Source organism: Cardiocondyla obscurior, linkage group LG03 (assembly GCF_019399895.1).
Source record: "Cardiocondyla obscurior isolate alpha-2009 linkage group LG03, Cobs3.1, whole genome shotgun sequence".
Taxonomy (NCBI): domain Eukaryota; kingdom Metazoa; phylum Arthropoda; class Insecta; order Hymenoptera; family Formicidae; genus Cardiocondyla; species Cardiocondyla obscurior.
In genome coordinates this window covers 9795367-9815194 of record NC_091866.1, presented here as the reverse complement: position 1 = coordinate 9815194, position 19828 = coordinate 9795367, and the positions used below count along the sequence as shown (strand labels likewise).

Sequence of the window (19828 nt, the reverse complement as noted above, 5' to 3'; positions counted from 1 at the left end):
TGCGTTCCGCATACAAGCTGCAGCTCACAGCGAGCGTAACGTCGCGCGAGAGAGTGCATTACGCGAGCGACTCGTTTCGCGCCCTAATGCATTCGATATCCGCTTCGCCCCCCAAGTCGGTCAAGGCTCCTCCAGAAGATGCATTTCCACTCGAGACCTCCCGCACCCGGGTGCTCTACGGAAAGACGACCGCACGTCCAAATACCCGACGTTTGTCCGTCGGCGAGGCCGCAGGTCGATGCAGGAAGGTAAGGGTTCCGGAAAAGGGCAAAGGGAGGGGGACGGAGGTGAAGGGAATGATTTATATCCCTCGGGCGCGAAGATCTTACCTCTGGTGTTAGTTCCGCCGGTTGAACATCCAGATGGAAAGTGGGCGAGCGTTGGGTGGAGGGAGCGCGAGGAAGGGTTGCTACGCGAACTTCTTATCGGTGTGTATATAATTTTCGGTAGGGGCTCGCAGTTAGTAGGTACCACCGTGGCCAAGCCTTTACCCTCGGAACTTGCTGCGGTGGGACTTACGACCGACGTTTACGCCCGCGATGCAACACAGTGTTCCCCCAAGGCGCATTAAGGGTGAATTCCCCGTGTCGAGCGGTTGCCCGCGGTTTAGCGATTTTTACGTAGCCGGTACTTAAGCGTTCGACATCCCCGGGACAAGTAACTTGATACGCACGAAGTCTTAGCGTCGCTCTTTACTTCGGGAATCCTTACTAGTTGCGGAACAAGGTTTTGTTAAAATGTATTTAAATTATTTGTAAGTAGAATTAAAAAAAAAAATACGAATAACGGTTTATATTAATTTATATTAAAATAATATTAAGGGAGAAAATTATATTGTTCTTTTAAGATTATTTTAAAAGACGGGACTTTCTTTTGTATTGTATTACCCGCGACAAATTGAAAACGAAATATTGGGGATTTCACTGATCTGAGAAAAAGCAAAAGTCGAAGTCTGTTCCACGAGAGTTACACGGTGATTGCATTTTTCTACCTGATTGGGTAAGATGTTACATTCAGTTTGCCGTTGTGCGATTGTGTTGTAAAAATAAAAATTCGAACCTTCATCGTTTCATAATTTTGATTACTCTTCTGTTAAAACAAAAAAAAAATAAAGAAAAAAATATAGATATTTTTCGCTCGCGTCCATTATTTTTTTCTGATTGCTTTCAGCGTTCTGTGTTGTTGCCTCCGTTATCTTGTTATATTGTAACTGATACCGACTTTTTTGCAATGGGTTCTGTCAGATAGCAGATTCACGATAATTAGGACGATAAAGCGATCCCGCTCTGCACTCGATAGTCACAACAGACTGTTATCGGTAAGTTGTTCGGTAGTTCGGCACTTTCGCCGATGACCGTACCACTTCCATGAGTTTGTTTAAAAACTACGCCACCCGTTGCAACGTTATCGTAAGTTTTTCGCTTAAAACATCCGTCGCGCAATAAGGTATTTCGAACAAAAAGCTCCCATAGTTTTTACCGGAATTTCGCTTATGAAGCGACGCTCGTATTACCATGTATTTGTCATTTGAAAATAAAAACGAATCATGTATGTTCTTTACGGTCTTGTCATTATCCTGCGTTGGATTCGAAATGCTTTTAAATTAAAGAAAAATTTTCACGAATGCACATTGCACATTTTCTCTTGTATTTTTGAACCGAAATTGTACTTCGGCCATGTTTTAGTGAAATTGCCCCAATGCGTGCGACAGTAATCTCCCTATTTATAGAAGAGAGCGAAATATCCTCGGTTTAAACGCACCTTGCTTGGCTTTCTTGACTTCCCTCGCAAATACGCGCGAAGGGTATAATCCGATTACACGTTTTGATATGTTCAGAGATGGTGTAGAACAATGCACGTACGCTTGACTGCATTTTGCCAGGTGTACTTTCCTGCCGTTTACTTTAGCCTCGTATACCAGTTTAATTTATATAAAAATTATTTATTTAAATTTGTCGCAGCTAATAAAACTATGTAACGAAATGTAAAATTGTCTTTTTTTTTCTTCTTCCTCTTATTTTGTATCTAATTAAAAGGGTTCGTAAAGTCAGTTTTTAGTTAAATTATTCCGCGAGAATGTACCGCCCTGCTTTGAGCGAAGAAACATATTTTACATACGCAAATTATCTGCTATAAATACAAATAACTCATTTTACATGCGCGCCAACTGTTTTCGTGAGGGATTCGCTTTATTTAAATCTTTTTCGTGACGCTGGTCCGCCGTCGGGGATTAATGCAAGATTCGTCGTTATATAGCGGCCTGATCTCGCCACGGTCCGTTTTATTCCGCTCACGTATCCCTATGAAATTATTCACGTTAGTCGGCGACACATTGCGCCTCGTGGTTCTAGAAGAATAAATGACGAACATAAAACGCGCCACGGCGAAGGAAACTACTCCTCGGTCTTAACGCGAACACGTTATGACGAGGACACACGATATTCGCCTCACGATTATTTTCTGTGTCGTGTTTTCAGCGACTTCGTCCCTATTTTTTTTTTTTTTTTTTTTTTTTTTCTCGAAGCACGAAAATGGTAATTCGACAATAGCTTACGTCTCTCGCAGTAGAGCTTACCCGTCGCATATATTACCACTCATTCTTCATGTATGCCATTGCTGTATTATCGAAATTAATGCGATTAATACACGCGAAAAGAGCGTAAAATGTATCCTTAAAGTTAAATTTTCTTCTATGCGACATTACTGATTTATCACGCCGTTTAACTATTAATTAAAAATTACTTTGTATTTAAGATCCGAACTCTTTACCCTGATATGCGACGCAAAACGAACGGTACTTAATCTCCCGTGTTCACTTTGTTTTTCCCCCTTTTCTTTCTTCTAGCTGGGATGCCGGCCATGGAATCTCAGTTTGACGAGCGTGATCATCCTGGCGCTGTCGAACATGCTGCTGACGTTTTTGCTGCTGCAATCGGAGACCTGCACGCCGGAAGCGATCCCGCGGGAAGCGGAGGTGAGCGCTGTTACCGAATGGAATCTTGGCACCCTCGTCAAGCACGAACAGCAGTCGGAGTGCATCACACAGGATTATCAGCCCGCGTCACCTGACGCTAACGGTCTCAAGCTGGACATTAAGCTCGGTAGGTGGGACGCCCGCCGGATATTCCGGATGTTCGACTCGGTGCTGGTCGGCAGCAGATTTACGGAGCTTTCGCAGACTTATCGAGTGTGCCTGGCCACTCAGAGCTCCGTGGAAAAGCTGCACTCGCTGGTGCAGGTCGCCCTGCACTGGACCGGACCGATGTCCGTCGCGCTCTACGCCGCCGGCGATGAAGAATTCGAGGTATTGCAGCGTTATCTGGTGTACTTGAGAAAGTGCTACGAGTCCATCAGAGAGAGGGTGATCTTTTCCCTGGCGACGCCGAAGGCGCGAACGCCGAAGAAGCAGCCGCGAGCCTTCGAACCGCCGGACGTAGTCGATTGTGCCAAACCGGAGGCCACCCTCAACGAGCTCATGGCCCGCGTGCCCAGCGAGCAAACTAATTGGCGGATACGTAACGTCTACCCGCAGAATCACATGCGGAACCTGGCGCGTAAAAACTGTCAGACGGACTATGTGTTTCTAACCGACGTCGACATCGTGCCGAGCTTCAATCTGACGGCCGTGCTCGACGAGTTCCTCAGAAACGACAACTGTGATAAGTGCGCCTACGTAATACCTACGTACGAGTTGGACACGCGCGTCAGGTTTCCTCAAAACAAGACCGAGCTGATCAGGCTCGCCAGGAAAGGCCTGGCCAGACCCTTCCACCAGAAAGTATTCATACATAATCAATTCGCCACGAATTTTACAAGGTAAATCGCGCTTCGTATTATGCACGTTAATTAACGCCTCATTAACTTTTTACAAATATCTTGAAATTATATGTTCGTGCTAATTAGAGATATCAATTGATTCACTCGTTGGTCGTTTAAAATTAATTTAATAAAATTAACCCGATTAAAATCGATTAAGTGGCAACATGACATTCGTTTCATAAATTTATAATTCTTTTTTTTTCTTTTTTTTTTTAATAACAAATTGTATTATTCATACGATTTTAATCAAATTTGTTAATAATAATTTGACAACTTTGCGGTATGTAAAGTATATTTCTTTTAATAAATCATGTATATGTATATGTATATCGTCAAAAATGTTAAGTAAAAATATAAAATAGTTTCAACGATGAAGTTTGAATGTTTAAAGGTTCTTTTTTTTTTTCAGGTGGCTGCAAGATGTATCACCGAACCATGTACATCACGAAAATGTAAGGACGGGTAAGGTCTACATTAGTCACGACGTGACGAATTTCGAATTCCTTTACGAGCCATTTTACGTGGCAAAGGATATCGTACCGCCTCACGATGAGAGGTTTATGGGATACGGATATACGAGGAATACCCAGGTATGCGATATTTCCTAAGATAGTGGCTTTTCTTTCTAGTAGTAGCTTGCGCTCGCCATCCACGTGACGAATACGTTAGCGGTGGTGTGGAATCGAAAATGCAATTTCACCACCGAGCGCGAGGTATCATAAAATGATACAATACGAAAGTTTACGTTCTACCCGATGGGGTTGATGACGCACAAACGCAATTCGTTTCGTTAATGCGTGAAAATACTCGAAAGATAAGCGCGATGAACGCACACCGCTCGAAAAACAACGCTCACGGTTGTTATTTATGAGATGTCGAATCAATTAGCGGCAATAACGCGGAATTTGTTTGAATTAAAAATATACTCCCACAGGGCGACATTGCCGTCAATATTGCCTATGGAAAAGTGAAAATGATTCATAAAGAACGCAAATGACTGAGATCCAAATATATCTACAATAATTGCGTGTATATCGCATACAAACGTGTATTTTATCAAACGCGCGGCCCGGTTTGCTCGAAGAGACGAAAAGTATTACATTGAAAATTAATATACCTTTCGAGGAATTAATGAGATTAGTGGCTAAATTGCGATAATGGATCCGGCAGCTATGTACCGGCCATTACTACGTTTCTACGCTTCTGTAAATAGTCGGTATAAATTACACTAAAAGATGATACATTTCGGGATATTAACGGTAAAAGCGGCGTACACACGTTTCGTTTCACCAAATGAGAGGGAGGGACGTATGTCGAATTACGATATTTCGCTAGCCCGACGACGCGGCAAACCGTGCCGCGGGAAAACTCATCGATGCAGACGCGGGCGGCCATAAAGTTGCGCGCGCGCCAGCGAGGGAGTATTAGCGAGATCGTGATGCGAGTCAGGAAAAATTGAAAAGGGCATCAAACGGATCGAGGGCAGCAAACTAGAATGAATGTATTCCGTCGCGCGGCGCACCGCGCCGGGACATTAATTGAATTATATATTATCATTGCCGCGGCGTTATCGGACGACGGAGGCTCGTTTCGTAGAACGGACATTATTCAATTTAAACTCGATGCATCTCCGGCCGGTGTAATCGAACGTTCTCGCATATCGTCACGGCGTCGCGCATACCGCAAATTCGGTTAGCTAATGCACTTTTCAGGCGCGTCATCTTTCGCGGGAATTACGAAGACTCGCAAATTTTCTTAGATCGATAATGCCGAACTTGGAAATTTCATCATGTAACTCTCGTGGCAAATTACGCGCGAGAACTTCGATATTTCGGTGCGGGTGAAATCAATTTCTCGAGTCTAAAATTTAAAAGTGGAAATAAAAAATTAACGCGTCAATTAAATAAAGAAGCACGCTGTTTTTCTCAGACTAAGTTTTCACCCTCTAGCAATAATATATCTGTAACTAAAAAAAATTTTTTTTCTAACTTTGTAAATTGCGCATTAATTATACATCAATTCCAAAATACAGTTTTTTTTTTTTCTGTTAATAGCACTAAACTGACGTATCTAAATTAATTAGATTCTACAGCCTGCAACTGAAAAGTTTTAACTAACTTTATCATTAAGACGCCGTTATATTTATTGCACCGAATTAATAGAAATATTCTTTCTCAAATCACAAGTTTTTTTTCTCTCATTTATTTAAACAGTTGAATTATTTAAACGGGTGCAAGAGAAAAAAATATTGGCTAAAAATTGCAGTGATCTTTAGAATGTTATTTGTGTCGAAAAGCACAAAACGAACACGAGGACCTTGCCGCTTCCAGTCCATATACGGAGCATTGTATTTTTCTGAACGTATAAATGTTCTTTCGTGGCATGCGGATCCCGCATTGTTTTGACAAGAAAGTACGGCGGGACTGCTTCCGACTCTACGGCGGATATAACGAAATTCCATCGCGCGGCAAAAATCCGAGCGCGACGAACGTGCACAGCTGCAATTCGTAAAACGAACACGCGAAGTACACGCGACGGCAATAAAACAGGCGTAAAATCTACGTATATATGATATCGGCACAACTGTATTTCGCAAGGAAATTTCATGATCCACGAGAGTCGCAGATTCTTTTCTTCTTCCGGATAAAATAGTTAGCGTCATTCGCCGCGAAGGATATTTTTTAACTTTTTTTTAGTCTGTTCAGATCGATAATTATATGTATATTTACAAAAAAAAAAAAAAAAAAAAAATGGTATCGCTCGTTTACTCTTTCTTAACTATCCCTTTAGCTAGTGCTTCGTCGAAGATTTAATTCCGCACGCAATGCTCAAGCTCATTTACCCTCGTTCTTTCAAGAACGCAGCGCCTGACCTCATTCTTCAGTCGAGCTTTTAAAATTCTCCTTGTTCCCCGCTATTCTCTTTCATTTTCAACACAAGAGGGGTCTTTACACGGGTAGATTTTAAAAAATGTATTTAATTTACCTATGAAAAGCTCGGTTTCTGAATGTTATATTTCCTGCCGTCAAAATGTGATTAACTCTCCCAGATTCTATTTGATATCGTATCTGGAAATCGATGCCTCTTCCTGCCCATTATACTTGGCCGTACGGATGCGCGCTCGTGAGATCTCGTCGTCGCCGACCCGATTTTATTTTACGTTAATTAATCTTCGGCTATTTACGTATACAATGCGCGAGGACAATGCGGTATGCGCCATAATTACGACGCAATTACGCCGGTTTCCCGACTCGCCTCGATTGCCCGGTAAAATGAGCATGTTAATTGCCGATCGATTCGTTAATTCTCCGTGCCGGCCCCCGCGTAGCCTTTGTCCGACCACGAGCGGGCTTAACGCACCCCTCCGTTCCTTCCCCTCGTACAACCTTCAATTACCCGTCGATGCACCGGCGATTGTCGACGTGGCCAATATAAAGGATTTGGCCCCCGACGATGTACGGCACGCGTTGCTCACCCGATTCGTTCGCGACTCTACATCGGCGATCGATTCTGTCATCGTCGATTCGACACGCCAACGTAGTCGGACCTGGCGGGATTCTTTATTGTCGTGTTTATCGTGCGCGCCGATCGCGCCGGCACGAACCGCCCCGGCTTGATATCTCATCAGACCGCCGTTATCGGATTGATTCCGGCACCCGGGGCTGGCGTACCGCGATAAGCGAGATAAGCCTGGCGTGGAAGGCGTTGAAGTGTAGAGAACAGAAATAAAAGTCATCGGAAAACGCGAGCGCGCTTCGCGATGCATTTCGAACGGTCGTACATTTGGAATTTCGATTCCGGCTGTCTAATTAGGCTGTATTTTTATTATTTTTATTTTTTTAATTTGCTCGAAAATCATGTATAAAAGAAAAATTACTACCGCGGTAAAATCAGTATTTCGAAGGGGGGGAAAAAAATTGGCAACAATAATTTCGTAGATGGAAGGGTATCCGTAAAATAATATATCGATTACAATATCGAATATTGACATTATAAATATTCTATATCGCGAGTACAGGATACATTCATTGATATCGAATTATTAATATAATGAAAGGAAAAAGAATGTCAATTTATATTAGGAAAGAATATTAAATATTCCAGCGTATAGTGCGGTTTTGTGAAATAATATTATTTCGTTCTATAAATAAAATATGGCATCAATTTTCTTTTGTTACTTGACGTTTTATTTCTCAATCTATCGTGCATTTGCGCGGCGGTTTAATTTATAATGTATTTATAGTAATAGCAATACGTCCAGCGCGGGGGACGTTGATACGAGCGTGATAAGCTGTGTCACCGTCGCGGGGGAAGCGACATCGAAGTGGCGCACGCGAACATCTCGCAGATCACTACGATCAAGTCGGAAACGAGATAGTTCGTTCTAGACGTTTCAACGTAGCAGTCATTCCGCGGTGATTGAGCGATTCCGTCGGCGCAGGGTCGTAAATCAAAGGCGGACCGGCACGAATAGAACGATCCACGATTGCCTGAACCAGTTGCGAGTGGACGAGGCGACTCTCTCGCGATAGTTCGCGATCCGCCGGAAATCGGGCCGCGGGATAGGTCGGAACTCGCGTGCTGCGAATGTAAAAGTGCGAATAAGGGAAATACAAAAAAAAAAAAAAAAAAAAAAAAAAGAAAATGCGAATAAAACGAAATCGGATCTAATTTTTTTGCAAAACGGAATTGGATTCGCGGAGAGGAACGAGTATTATTTCAAGCGCCCGGCTGGCTCTGCGCGCCGGCTCGCGCTGCCTGATTTTTCCCGCTGATTAAAATGATCAGCGTATTTACAGAATTATGTGACGCGCGTTGACGAATTATTTTGCATGCGATTCGTTAATGCTTGATCCGGCTTTCGACATAATTTATTTCAGCTTAATTCGCCCGATGGCGCGCGCTGCTAATTTTTGACGTAACGCTCTTTTGCGTCAGATATGATCCGGCCGCATTTCGTAAATAGATATTTAATACGGGATTAAACGATGCTGAATAAGTAAATTTTATTTTATTTCACATTACGCGTATTTAAATTTACATTTTCCAGCAAAGTGCCGGGCAAATTAACCTGCGAATTCAAATTATCAGCGCATATATCAAACGCCATATAGCGCGGTGGTTGCATTTCATAATGCAAATTCGATAATGGAGCAACAAAAATCTTACTCGGCCGCCGAATATATGAATGCGTCTGCGCCGCTGTTATTTTAATGCCTCTATGCGTTTAATTACTTCTACGCATCTCCGCAGCGCGATCTTTTTCCGCTAACCATTTTATCATAATTGAATTGGGGTGAAAGTGATTTTCAATTAGGCCGTTCGGGTATTCCGCGCGGCACGTCGGTAGTCAACGATCCAATTCGATCCAAAGGGGTGTCCGTAATTTAGCGGCTAATTCTCTCGTGGAAGATCAATGGCTCGCGGCTCTCGCAGGCACCGTGTAACAAGCGGCAATTTAAGTGTCTCGCAGGATAATGCAAGTTCTCTCCCTCGTCCGCGAGGATCGATCGAGGGGGTTTAACCGTATCGCGCGAACTTCGTGCACCCGGAGAGTTGTTCCTGATACCAAACTGAAAATGGACGGCGCAATTTTCAACTAATCCTTTTTAACAACGCGCTTCCACGCCGCGAAAATATTTTCAGTTTCAATTATCGTGGGAAAGTAGCGGTGAAATTCTCCGAATTTATCTCAATTCTAACCAGCCTTCAATTCGCGACTCCGCTCGAGTGTCGAAATAAACGGCGAGGTGCGCTCGCGGTTTTCTTTCGCCTCCTTTCTCGTTTTAATTCTATACCGAGGCTGCACACCGGCGGCGACCCCCTTAATGCTGAGAAGATAAGTGGAGGCGCCGCGCGACGTCGACGGGGCACGCCGTATTCGCGGGAATTTACGTCGACGTGCGATGGCATAAAACTCAATTATCAGATTTAGCTCGCGGCTTACTGCCGCGTAGCCGGCATATTACTCGGCGATGCCATTTGGAAAAATTATACGACCCTGTTTACTCGCCGCCCGCCTCTGCTTTATGCCGACATGCACCGGCACGTCTTCATTTTAATGCGTGTCACTCCTTTGCGGCGGACCCGACCCGAACGAAACACACACGTTTCTGGGCGCGAAGAGAGATCCGACGTTATCCGAAAAGTGCCACTCGCGGCTTTACCATTTTGCGACGGATATTATTCAGCATTTCGAATCGCGGCTACGGATGTACCGTCGCAGAAATATGGGATATCCGACTGTCGAGCTGTCGAAGTTGCCATGGTATTATATTGGCGTCACATCTAAATCGAGCGAGAGGACTCGATAAAGGGAATTTATGGAAGAAGCGTAATAATTATAAATTAAACAGTGGCATATCTGATTAACTGTAATAAGCCATTTGAGTGGATTTAAATTTATATCGCTGAATACGGTTTTTCCCCCTGATCGTTCGCCAATATTTGCGGTGCGGTATAATTTTTAGGGAATTAAATTATTAAAAAAAATATACGAAAAATTCAACGGCGTTAAAAATAATTTCACGTACGCGGATGCAATAAAAGCGCGCGTTGTCCGAATCACGTTAATTGAAGTGGACTTAGAAGTTAGATATTTTAAAACGGCATACTGAAGATTGTTCCGCGGAACGGAATCTCGCGGACAAACGGATGACTAAATTGAAGAGAGCTGTTGCGGTTTACGCGTACTAGAGAAACCTGCCCCGATGAGATTGCGTCAACAAAGGCAAACCGTTGGTACGCAATGATTTCGCTGAACCACCCGAAACACGTCGGTACGTAAGGAATTCGCAGCGAGCTATGGCGGGGGTTCTTGAATATCAAAGGGACACTCTGTCTTTGAATTTCGAGCATCGGGATGCCACGAGATCCTTCCGCAAACGATGAGGATTGAGTCGCGCGGCGCGCGCTGGCGCTGATTTTAGTCAAATAACAACAACGGTAATTACGTCACTTCTAATTTGCGAGATGCATGACGCGGTATGCATTCCGTTGCGTAGGTTGTGACACGTAATGCATTGTGCGCGGCAATGCGCAGGCAAACTAATCCAAACTTAATACTTTGATCGTACCGAAGAGCCATTCGAATTACGTACAGCACGTACCATTTACATATCAAGTCACGTATTTTCCGGAAGTCTTAACGAGACCTTAATGAAGCGTGGAAGATACAGGAACGGGAATACGACATGCTCCCGTCACTTTCTTATCGCGGAAAGACATGACACCCAGTGTCGCGCGGTGAAAACGTGTAGTACTAATTTTTTTTTTTTTTTTTTCCAAGCAATTTAATTCGACCTCAATCTTTATGAGGCTTGCCTAAACTGTCTAATATCGGCGATCTATTTCGATTAACGAATTTGAGAGAAAGAGAGAAATAGCGGTAATCAAATATGTTGGATATTACACACGTAACGCTGCGTAGAACGTCACCCGGCAGCGACCCTTTCGAGCGAAATCGAACAGGAGCTGCCGTGACGATGGAATGAAATAAAGAGCGCGAACTGTCAGTGCGATGTCAGGATCGTAATGGTCCGTAGCGATGATAGTGACACTGTCCATTCGATACCGAAGCGTGAAATTAACCCGAGCGCATTTCCCCTAGGTACCAGGAACCGTAAGCTTGTCGTCCGCGCGACATGCAATTCCATTTTTGCGAGAGGACGAGGTGTACCGCCGCGCGCTCACGTTTCCGCCAATTTTGAACTATACGCTTTGTTCGCTCGTTTTTTTAATTAAACTGCGCTAAACAATTCTTCGATAGTGGTATCAAGGATTAAGTGTGTAATATATTCCCACCCGATTCGCGGCATTTGGTATTTTTACCTTGTTTTCTGTTCTATTACTATTAACGACGTTTCTGCCGGGTGCGGAATTTCCCCCCTCTGGCGAAATGAGAACGTTTCTATGTATCTAAAATAAGAATATCTCAAAAATACATACGTGTCATTTAGATGCGAGCGTTCATATTTTATTCATCGCGATTGTGAAATATAATAGCGGTAATGTGTTCTCTGTATGCAATCGCACGTACTTACAACTATGTGGTCCGATTATCTGACGTGCTATGCAGATGCATACGCGGAAACGCACACTCGTGATTAACGCAAATACAAACCGCGCTGCGTCAGTGACCCACTGCAATATTCCGTGTTATCATTCGAAGTTGCATACGAGATTGCTTTATCTTCCATTAAAGCGATAAATGAACGATGTATCTCCGGTCTTAAAAATACAAATTTCTCCGTATCGTTAAAACGTTATACATATATGTAGACGAGAAAAAACCAAACAGCTTTTATTTTGTGACCATTGTTATAGAACATGTATCTCGTTTTCTAAAATTTTCATGCTTGCCATCGGCAAACATTTAGCAGTAGCTTTTTGGCGGCTTATTATTCGCGTGCGCTATTCGCTCTTGTTTTCCTTTCCCTCTCTTGTACGCGTACACCGTTATTTTTTTTTTTTTTTACATTAACAAGGAAAATTATTATAAACCTAGAAATTTTTATTTATCTTTAACTGCAATAAAAAAGTAATTGTTAAATTTCTTTTTTTTTTTTTATAATTATTAATGAATATTTCGGAAGAAAGCCTTGAACGCTTCTTGTTAAAAGGGCTATTACGCAACGTACAAAGCAGAAGATAGATTTATGCAGATTACATTTTCCGTGCCTCTTGCGTAATACTTTCTTCCCTGCCTCCCGTGTACTCTCGCTATTTATTTTTTACGCACATACGGTACCATCGCGGCCGCCCTTTGAGTCCTTTGAGCCGCGCCGGAAGAGAGATCGTGCGTCGAGTTCCGTAAATTGTTCATTCCGCCGCGGAAAAGTTTCGACCGCGCCGCCTGAGCCGCGCCGAGTTTTCGCATCCTCGCGGGAAGCTTTGACGTGTATTATGCGTTATCGCGCGCGGCCGCGGAATATTTTCCGCTCGGCTACCGGGAGGCGGCGGTACGTCGATGCCGCGCGCGCGGAGGGCCTCGCGAAATTCCAGGAGAGAGCAAGTTTCACGGGAATGCACGTCGGACACGCGTTTCCTCCGCTATTCGCATTGTGGCTAACGTCGTCGCGCATCGCGCACTGTCGGCCGTTAATGCCGCGCGGTGGCCGTTGTACACATGCATTATCCAATAATCGTCGCGATGACGAAAGTTTCGCGTGCAAACAAGGTGCGGAACGCGCGCAACGGCGCGCTGCGGTGTGCATTCGCGAGTGGTATCAGGGCCGCGCGCATAAGTTCAGCAAACATCATTACGCCTGCGACTCTGTAACGAATGTGAGGCCGCGGGGTTTGTTAATTAAGAAGATACGTCAGCCCGCCCGTGTTGTTTAATGCAATCTGTTCCCCAGGAAACCCTCGACAAACAGTTGGCCGTCCTCTCTCCGCAACTCTCGAGCTTGCGCCCGAGATGTGCACTTTAGCCGCCTCCGCAAGAATGTGATCTGCGCGCGAAACTGAAAGGAATTTATTATCTGTCCAATTAAGACGGATAATTATGCAGCGGTGTCCGTGCCGCGCTCGCTGCGCTAGCTTGTTAGTCGTATAATTCATGCGGGAATGTTATGCACGTCGCGTTGAAACCATCACGGATCAGACTTATATCATTTCTCATTCGGATCGCGTGTTTTTAATACGCGACGGCGTAATTACGTTTTTATTCGACACCTTTCGTCCCGCTATTATTATACTATCTCGGCGATATTTCCACCTTTAAACGCACTACTTTAAAAAAAAAAAAAGAAACGTTATTTTAATCATGTACGTTATAACTATAAAAAAAATTAATCGGCGTAATAGTCGAAATAAAAAAAAAAATAAAAAACTTCTCATTCAATGTTAATCATTTGAAATGCTTCAGATAATTACGTACGGTACAATTTCGATTTTCATTACGTGCGGTTTCGTTACGCTACACGAATGGGCCGGTCAACCCTTCTCGGGTTTGCGCTGTATCATGTCAGATGTTCTCTCGTGGCAATTGTGCCCGGGACCGGACTTGCGCGTCCCGAGGAAGGAAATCGATGCGGGTTATAAATGAGAGCCCGGTAGTCCCACCGATCGCGGCGTATATGTTTTGGCAGTGTCAGCACTGTAGCAACGTGACGAATTGTGTGCATCCATTGCGACACGTACTGCAGAGACAATCCCGGGGCGTCGCGGCGCCTGTCACACGCATGTCGCGCCGTCGTTACGTATAATTATTCACGGGGCCACGTCTCCCAAGATCTAGAACGCGGCAGATTAGATTCTGTCTATCAATTTCATCCACCGATGTATTCCGCGCGCATCGCTATTCCCACACGGGTTACTGCTTCGTCGCATTACCTAACAATGCGCCCGCTCGCCTTATTCGATAATTAATATCATTATTTGTCATTCGCTCGATGCGTTCTAATTTTGACCTATCATTTAGTTAACGCCGCGTTGAAGATTTGACGCGCTAAGTCCGCGTTTACGTTCTGTCCCTTCGAACGCGATACATTTTGATCGATGGTCTTGCTCGTAATAAGTGACTGATACGTTCAACGTTTTCGTATATTTTTCTTCTATTATTATCATTATCTTTATATGTTAAAAAAAAAAGAAAAAAAAAAGAAACTGTAAAATTATTGAGTAAAAAGTAAATTTTGTAAAAAAGAATTTTTTAAATAATTACAATTTATTGCTTTGTAGTAATATCAAAGTAAAACAAGAAGGTACGTTATAAGAGCTATGTGATACCTATTTGGCTAGCTTTCGATCGCGGGATGCGTCGTTGCGCGTTAAATGGGGAGGCGGAGAAGGGTCATTCGATACGAGGTCAATCGCTTCCGACTAGGATGCATCTCAGTCGAACGCACGCACGGACGTATACGTAACACAGACATGTTCGCCGTGCACCGTTATATGTGCGATTATTCACGAGAAGACGCATTCAGACCGGAGGAGACCGGGCGGACCGGATCTCGTCCGTTAGGTCTGTCTGGCTTGTCCCGGATGGCAAACCGAGGAGGCGAGATTACGACGCCGTTTGCTTTTCTCTCTACTGTCGCGTTGCTTATGCCGTCGGAAACACGGGGGCTTCCCGCGAAGATGTCACCATCCGGACGAATATCAACGGCACTGAAAGCCACTTCCGCCGAAATGGGACACACATACGAAAGTTGGCGCGAGGCTCGCAGCCCATCCGGAAATCTCGCGACATCATATTCGGAAATACGTTCGCCGGTGCCCGATACGTCGTAAAGATCTATTTGGACGAAACAAGTCTCGACATACCGTATCCGTCCAGTGCTAAAGTTTCTATTGCGACTTTATACGCGCGCCACGGCATTCGCAGTGCGATCTTTATATTGTATAAATCACTGCTTTATTAAATAATTGAAATAAATAATTTCCTTTTAATAACATATCTCGCGTCAATCTTTTTCTTATTTTTGGAAAACTTTAATGAACCTTTAATAGTAGACTTTTCCAAAAGTCGCGACGAACGATATTTAAGTTCGCGTAAATTTAATCACGAGACAAAGCGATTTTATATATTCGCGACTGCGTTTCTCGCGCGGCGAATCGATAGTTTGAATAAAGGAAAGTCATCTCGGTCTCTGACAGGTAATAATACCTCGTTCATCAGACGTGCTTCTATTATCGAGCACCCCTTATAAAAGACAATACGGATATATCACTCGGGTATTCTCGCACGTATTCACGGGTGAGGCGCATTGCGACACGTGCTCGTATTAAGATTGTCGTTTGCGCCGACCTAACGTCATTCCCTCAGACCCGGCTGTATTCCGCAGGAATGACGGGCATGCATGTCGCCCGTTTCGCACACATGCACGCTGCACGCAGATGCGCCAGGTGCACCGGCGGCTTACGTAGACGCTCGCGTTTATTACGTCGCGATGCGGCGGAATCTCCGCCCGTCGGAGTTTCGAACCCCAGAAACACCCTCGGCACCGGAGCTCGAAGCGTAGCTCGTAAAGAATCCGGGGGCGCACTCGTTTCCGCCGTTCGTCTCGTCCGCCCGCAGTTACCGCAGATCGACGCAGAATTCCACCGCGTTGCGTGGCTGCGCCCGGGACGCGCGCGGGTCTCCCGTGCCGCGAGAAGCTGGATTGCCGAACGAATCCCGACCGCCGCCGCCGCAACGCCTCGCAATTCTACAGCCGCATGACGAATTCTTGCTTCCGAACGTTGCTTTCGGCCGAGACGCTTTTGTAACTGAACGACCGATAAATTAAACCGCTGTGAATCAAAGCTTGTGTAACTTAGGATCGTACGAAGTGCCCGCTGTCGTTTACTTTAGCCAGCATGAATCTTTTTAATATTTCTTTTCGCAAATTTCACCGAGCGAAACTTTCGTTTATTGTAAAATTTAAGCTTTACATTCAATCAAGCGGGAAATAATTCTTTTTTTTTTTCAAATGAGAAAAAGGAAAAAAATTTCAGTTTTACTACTTTGGTTCTCAGTGGCTCAATTAAGTCAACTAATATTTAAACGCGGGAACGAGGATGATCGATTAAACCGCGTTCCGGACGATATATTTCAATTTTCAACGTTAATTTTATTTCAGGCGGTAAATTTGTCTCGTGTAACGCCAGCCGCTCGTTTTTCTTTCAGGTTTACGAGATGTACGTGACGGGTTATCAGTTCAAGGTGCTATCACCGGTATTTACGGGCCACTGGGGACTGCAGACCAGGAAGACCAGGCCCGCGTGGCGCGAGCGTCAAAACAGTGCCAACAGGAAGCAATTCGAGACGTTTAAAAAGGAAGTGTTCGCTCGTTACATGCGAGATCCGTTAAAAATGATGAAAAATGCTAACTGACGAAAGGCTCACCGAGGGTCTCATTAACTCGAGACTTCTCCGTCATCTACGTTCGTCCTTAGGCTCAACATCGAGAAACCATAATTAGAATTAGGCCTCTGACTACCGTCAGTGCTCACCGCGTAATTTTAGTTAATAGATATCGAAATAATTCGCATGATTGAACGAGTCAACGAAGAATTCGCCCGTACAACGTGTGTTTCCTTTTCTCCATCTACCTATTAATATTCTTAATCAAGATGAATCGTATAGATTCTTATAATTTTTTTTACTCAACTTTAATTTTAATTAAACCCGACTTGTGGAAGCGCTTTTTTATTCATTGATATTTACCACGTATTATATTCTACGCGTTCGCGTGCAGCGTGAAGATAGATATTTATACATTCGTATATTCTAAAACTACGTCCACGCAGATCGGACAGAAATCTTCGACGAAGGATGATCGATCTTAATCTTTCGGAGCGGGGAACAATAGCGAAACCGTATTAAGTGCAACGACGGGGGCGTTTCAGTATGCTCGAGAGAACAGATGCTAGATCGGGTAACCGCGATCGGCGGATTTGCGCTACTTATCGAACCTTCCGGTTCAGCGAATCCGCTAGTCGGAATCAACCGCGAAAGCTCTTGTTACTTCCACTCACGACCCAAAGTCATCAGAGACCCGCCATGCGGGATCGCGGAATAAATATCTCGTCGTGAGTTTCGCGGCACGTACTCGCGCACGACGAGCGGGAAAACGAGGGCAGGGGATCTTAAGTGAGCGTACCTCGTTAGCTGTCTGGGGGCTTAAGAGGGTGGCGTTTAAATCCAAAATCGATACTCCGTTTGACGCTGCTACGACGTGGCGTACGTAAAACAAACAAATGGCATAAACTGCCGCCGTGGCACATCGCCTCAGATTTTGTATCGAGGACGCGAATGGAAATTTATGCGCGAGGTGCTTCGAGTCGCAATTCCTTTAATCGACGGATTCTTTAACTGTCCAACTAATAAACAGGTTAACTTTTTTTTTTTTTTTCCTTTTTTTTCTTAACGAATAAACGGCACCAACGGTCTTTTTATTCGCGACATTTTGCAACTTAGAAAACTTTATAAGTAAAACTTAAAAGTAAAAAAAAAAAAGGTAGGATAAAAATAGACAATAAAAAATTTAAAAGGGTAATTTCATCGACCGAATTTTCATTTAAAATACGATTTAAGATTAAGTATTTTTGTGATCGTTGTATCGCGTAGTCGCTAATTAAATAATTTATAAGTAACGCGAAATAGAGTTTGATCGAGTGGAGGGTGGCGAGCACGAGTAAATGGAAAGTAATTTTGCGTCATCGAAAAGATCACGTCTTACGAGCGAAAACATTGACGATAATCGCGTGAAGTCCTCAGGCGTAACACGCGTGCGTTTCATTTAGCAATATAATCAAGTTCGCTTGGCAAATGCGCGTTACGTTTTTACATTAATATCGCCAACGTTTGCTTTGCGTTACGAACTTACAAGATTAATTATGTTGGACGGGACGTCACGAGATTTGCAGGCACGTATGCGCGAATGATGGTTCTCTTTCGCTCGCGCGTTGCGTAAGCTCAACAGCGACAACGATTGCTCAATAAATATCACCGTTAACGTTTCACCCGATTGACCCTTAGATAATACGCACCGATTCATTCTTTTAACTGACATGGCGTAACTTTTAGACGATTATATAAATTTATTTTAATAACAACTTAATTGAACTTGAATCCAATTTTAATTCATTATGTAGACTTAAGAAAGAAAAATAAAAAAACACGTAATGAAGAGGATACATGTATAAGTATAATTTATATAAATATAGATAAAATAACGTTCTTAAAAATATAAAACTTTTTCAATTAATTCTAAATTTTAAAAACCACAAAATGAAACTACTACCGATGTCAGTTAAAAGTTGAAATGTCAACGTTTAGTTTAAGGCACAGAGTCAACTTTATATTGTAATGTTTTTACTGATAGATGTATAAAATGTAACTTATAGGTGGTGTTGTAAAATAATAAAATATTAAAGTCTACATCGTTTCCTTTTTTTTTAATGCTTACGGACGATTCATTAAAAAATAAAACGTGCAAAGTGATAAATGCGAAATCTCGCTTGTCACGCAACAATGTATAATAGCCAGAAGATAATGGTATCGCTCTCGTATTATGCGGTATTGCTCTATAAGATAACACTTGACTACCCCGTCAATTCCCTAAATTCCGAGAGCTACGCAAATAATCCGATTAAGTATGGCGCTATTGCGCTTTGCGAGCTAGAGCGTGTCGGTATTTTTTTATTTTTTTATTTTTTTTTTTCACGGTTATCTGGAACAATCCCGTGAACGTTCGGCAGTTAACTCGAATCGCGGATACAATGGCCGACAATAAAAAGTATCTATATATGGTGAAACTTCACCGAGTGTGTTGGATGAAAATGCTAACGATCCGGTGGTTTCAGGACACATTCCGACGCGGCTCTATGGCGCCAGGTTGCGGCGCGTAGATACGTTTTATCGTGTTACCGCGGTTGCATCGCGTGTCATAGGTGTCGGCTTCGAGTGCACGAGACTTTCGAGTATGCCGTGAAGAGATATCGAGAACACGTGCATTGAATACGTAGGAAACTGTAAAAATGCGCGGATCTATTTCAGGATAGATTTTTCGATTCCTCGAATCTGGAGTCGATTTTTTTTTTCCTTTTTTTAATAAAAATACGAAGAAAAGTCAATATTGATTGCGTCTCTCTAAAAATTTTAATATTAAAGGAAGAGAAGAAAAAAGAGAGAGAGAGAGAAAATACCTGAGTTAAAATTCACTGCAAGTTAAAGTTTTATTTTCTAAGAATTCTTCGTTACTGATATCTTTCAACTTGAAAATTATAACTCCGTTTTTTCTTTTTTTTTTTTTTTTTGCAAATAAATACTTAAACCTTACTGAATTTATTTTCACGTCCCGATTTGGACAAACATGCATATGATTTGAAATTTGTAAAGAATAACTTATCTCGATTTCTGTAATCTATTCATAGACTATTTTGACGAGAGAAAAGCTATCACGTATCAAAATCTTTTTTTCCCCGGAAATTTTTTTTTCCACGCGTAAAAGAAAAAAAAAAAAAATACACGATAAGAGTTTCGTAGTCGTGAATCTTGTAAACGTCTATGCACTCGGTG

General features: G+C 43.2%; 1 protein-coding gene across 1 annotated transcript in view; it reads left to right on the top strand.

Moving 5' to 3' along the window:
• LOC139101404 (beta-1,4-glucuronyltransferase 1) overlaps positions 1-18688 on the top strand; it is a 29829-nt gene extending 11141 nt beyond the window's left edge. Inside the window, exons 2-4 of the mRNA XM_070654527.1 lie at positions 2846-3816; positions 4229-4409; positions 16433-18688. Coding sequence (XP_070510628.1) covers positions 2846-3816; positions 4229-4409; positions 16433-16639 — 1359 coding nt within the window. The 3' untranslated portion in view covers positions 16640-18688. The remainder of the gene's footprint in view (positions 1-2845; positions 3817-4228; positions 4410-16432) is intronic.
• The last annotated feature ends 1140 nt before the right edge of the window (positions 18689-19828 follow it).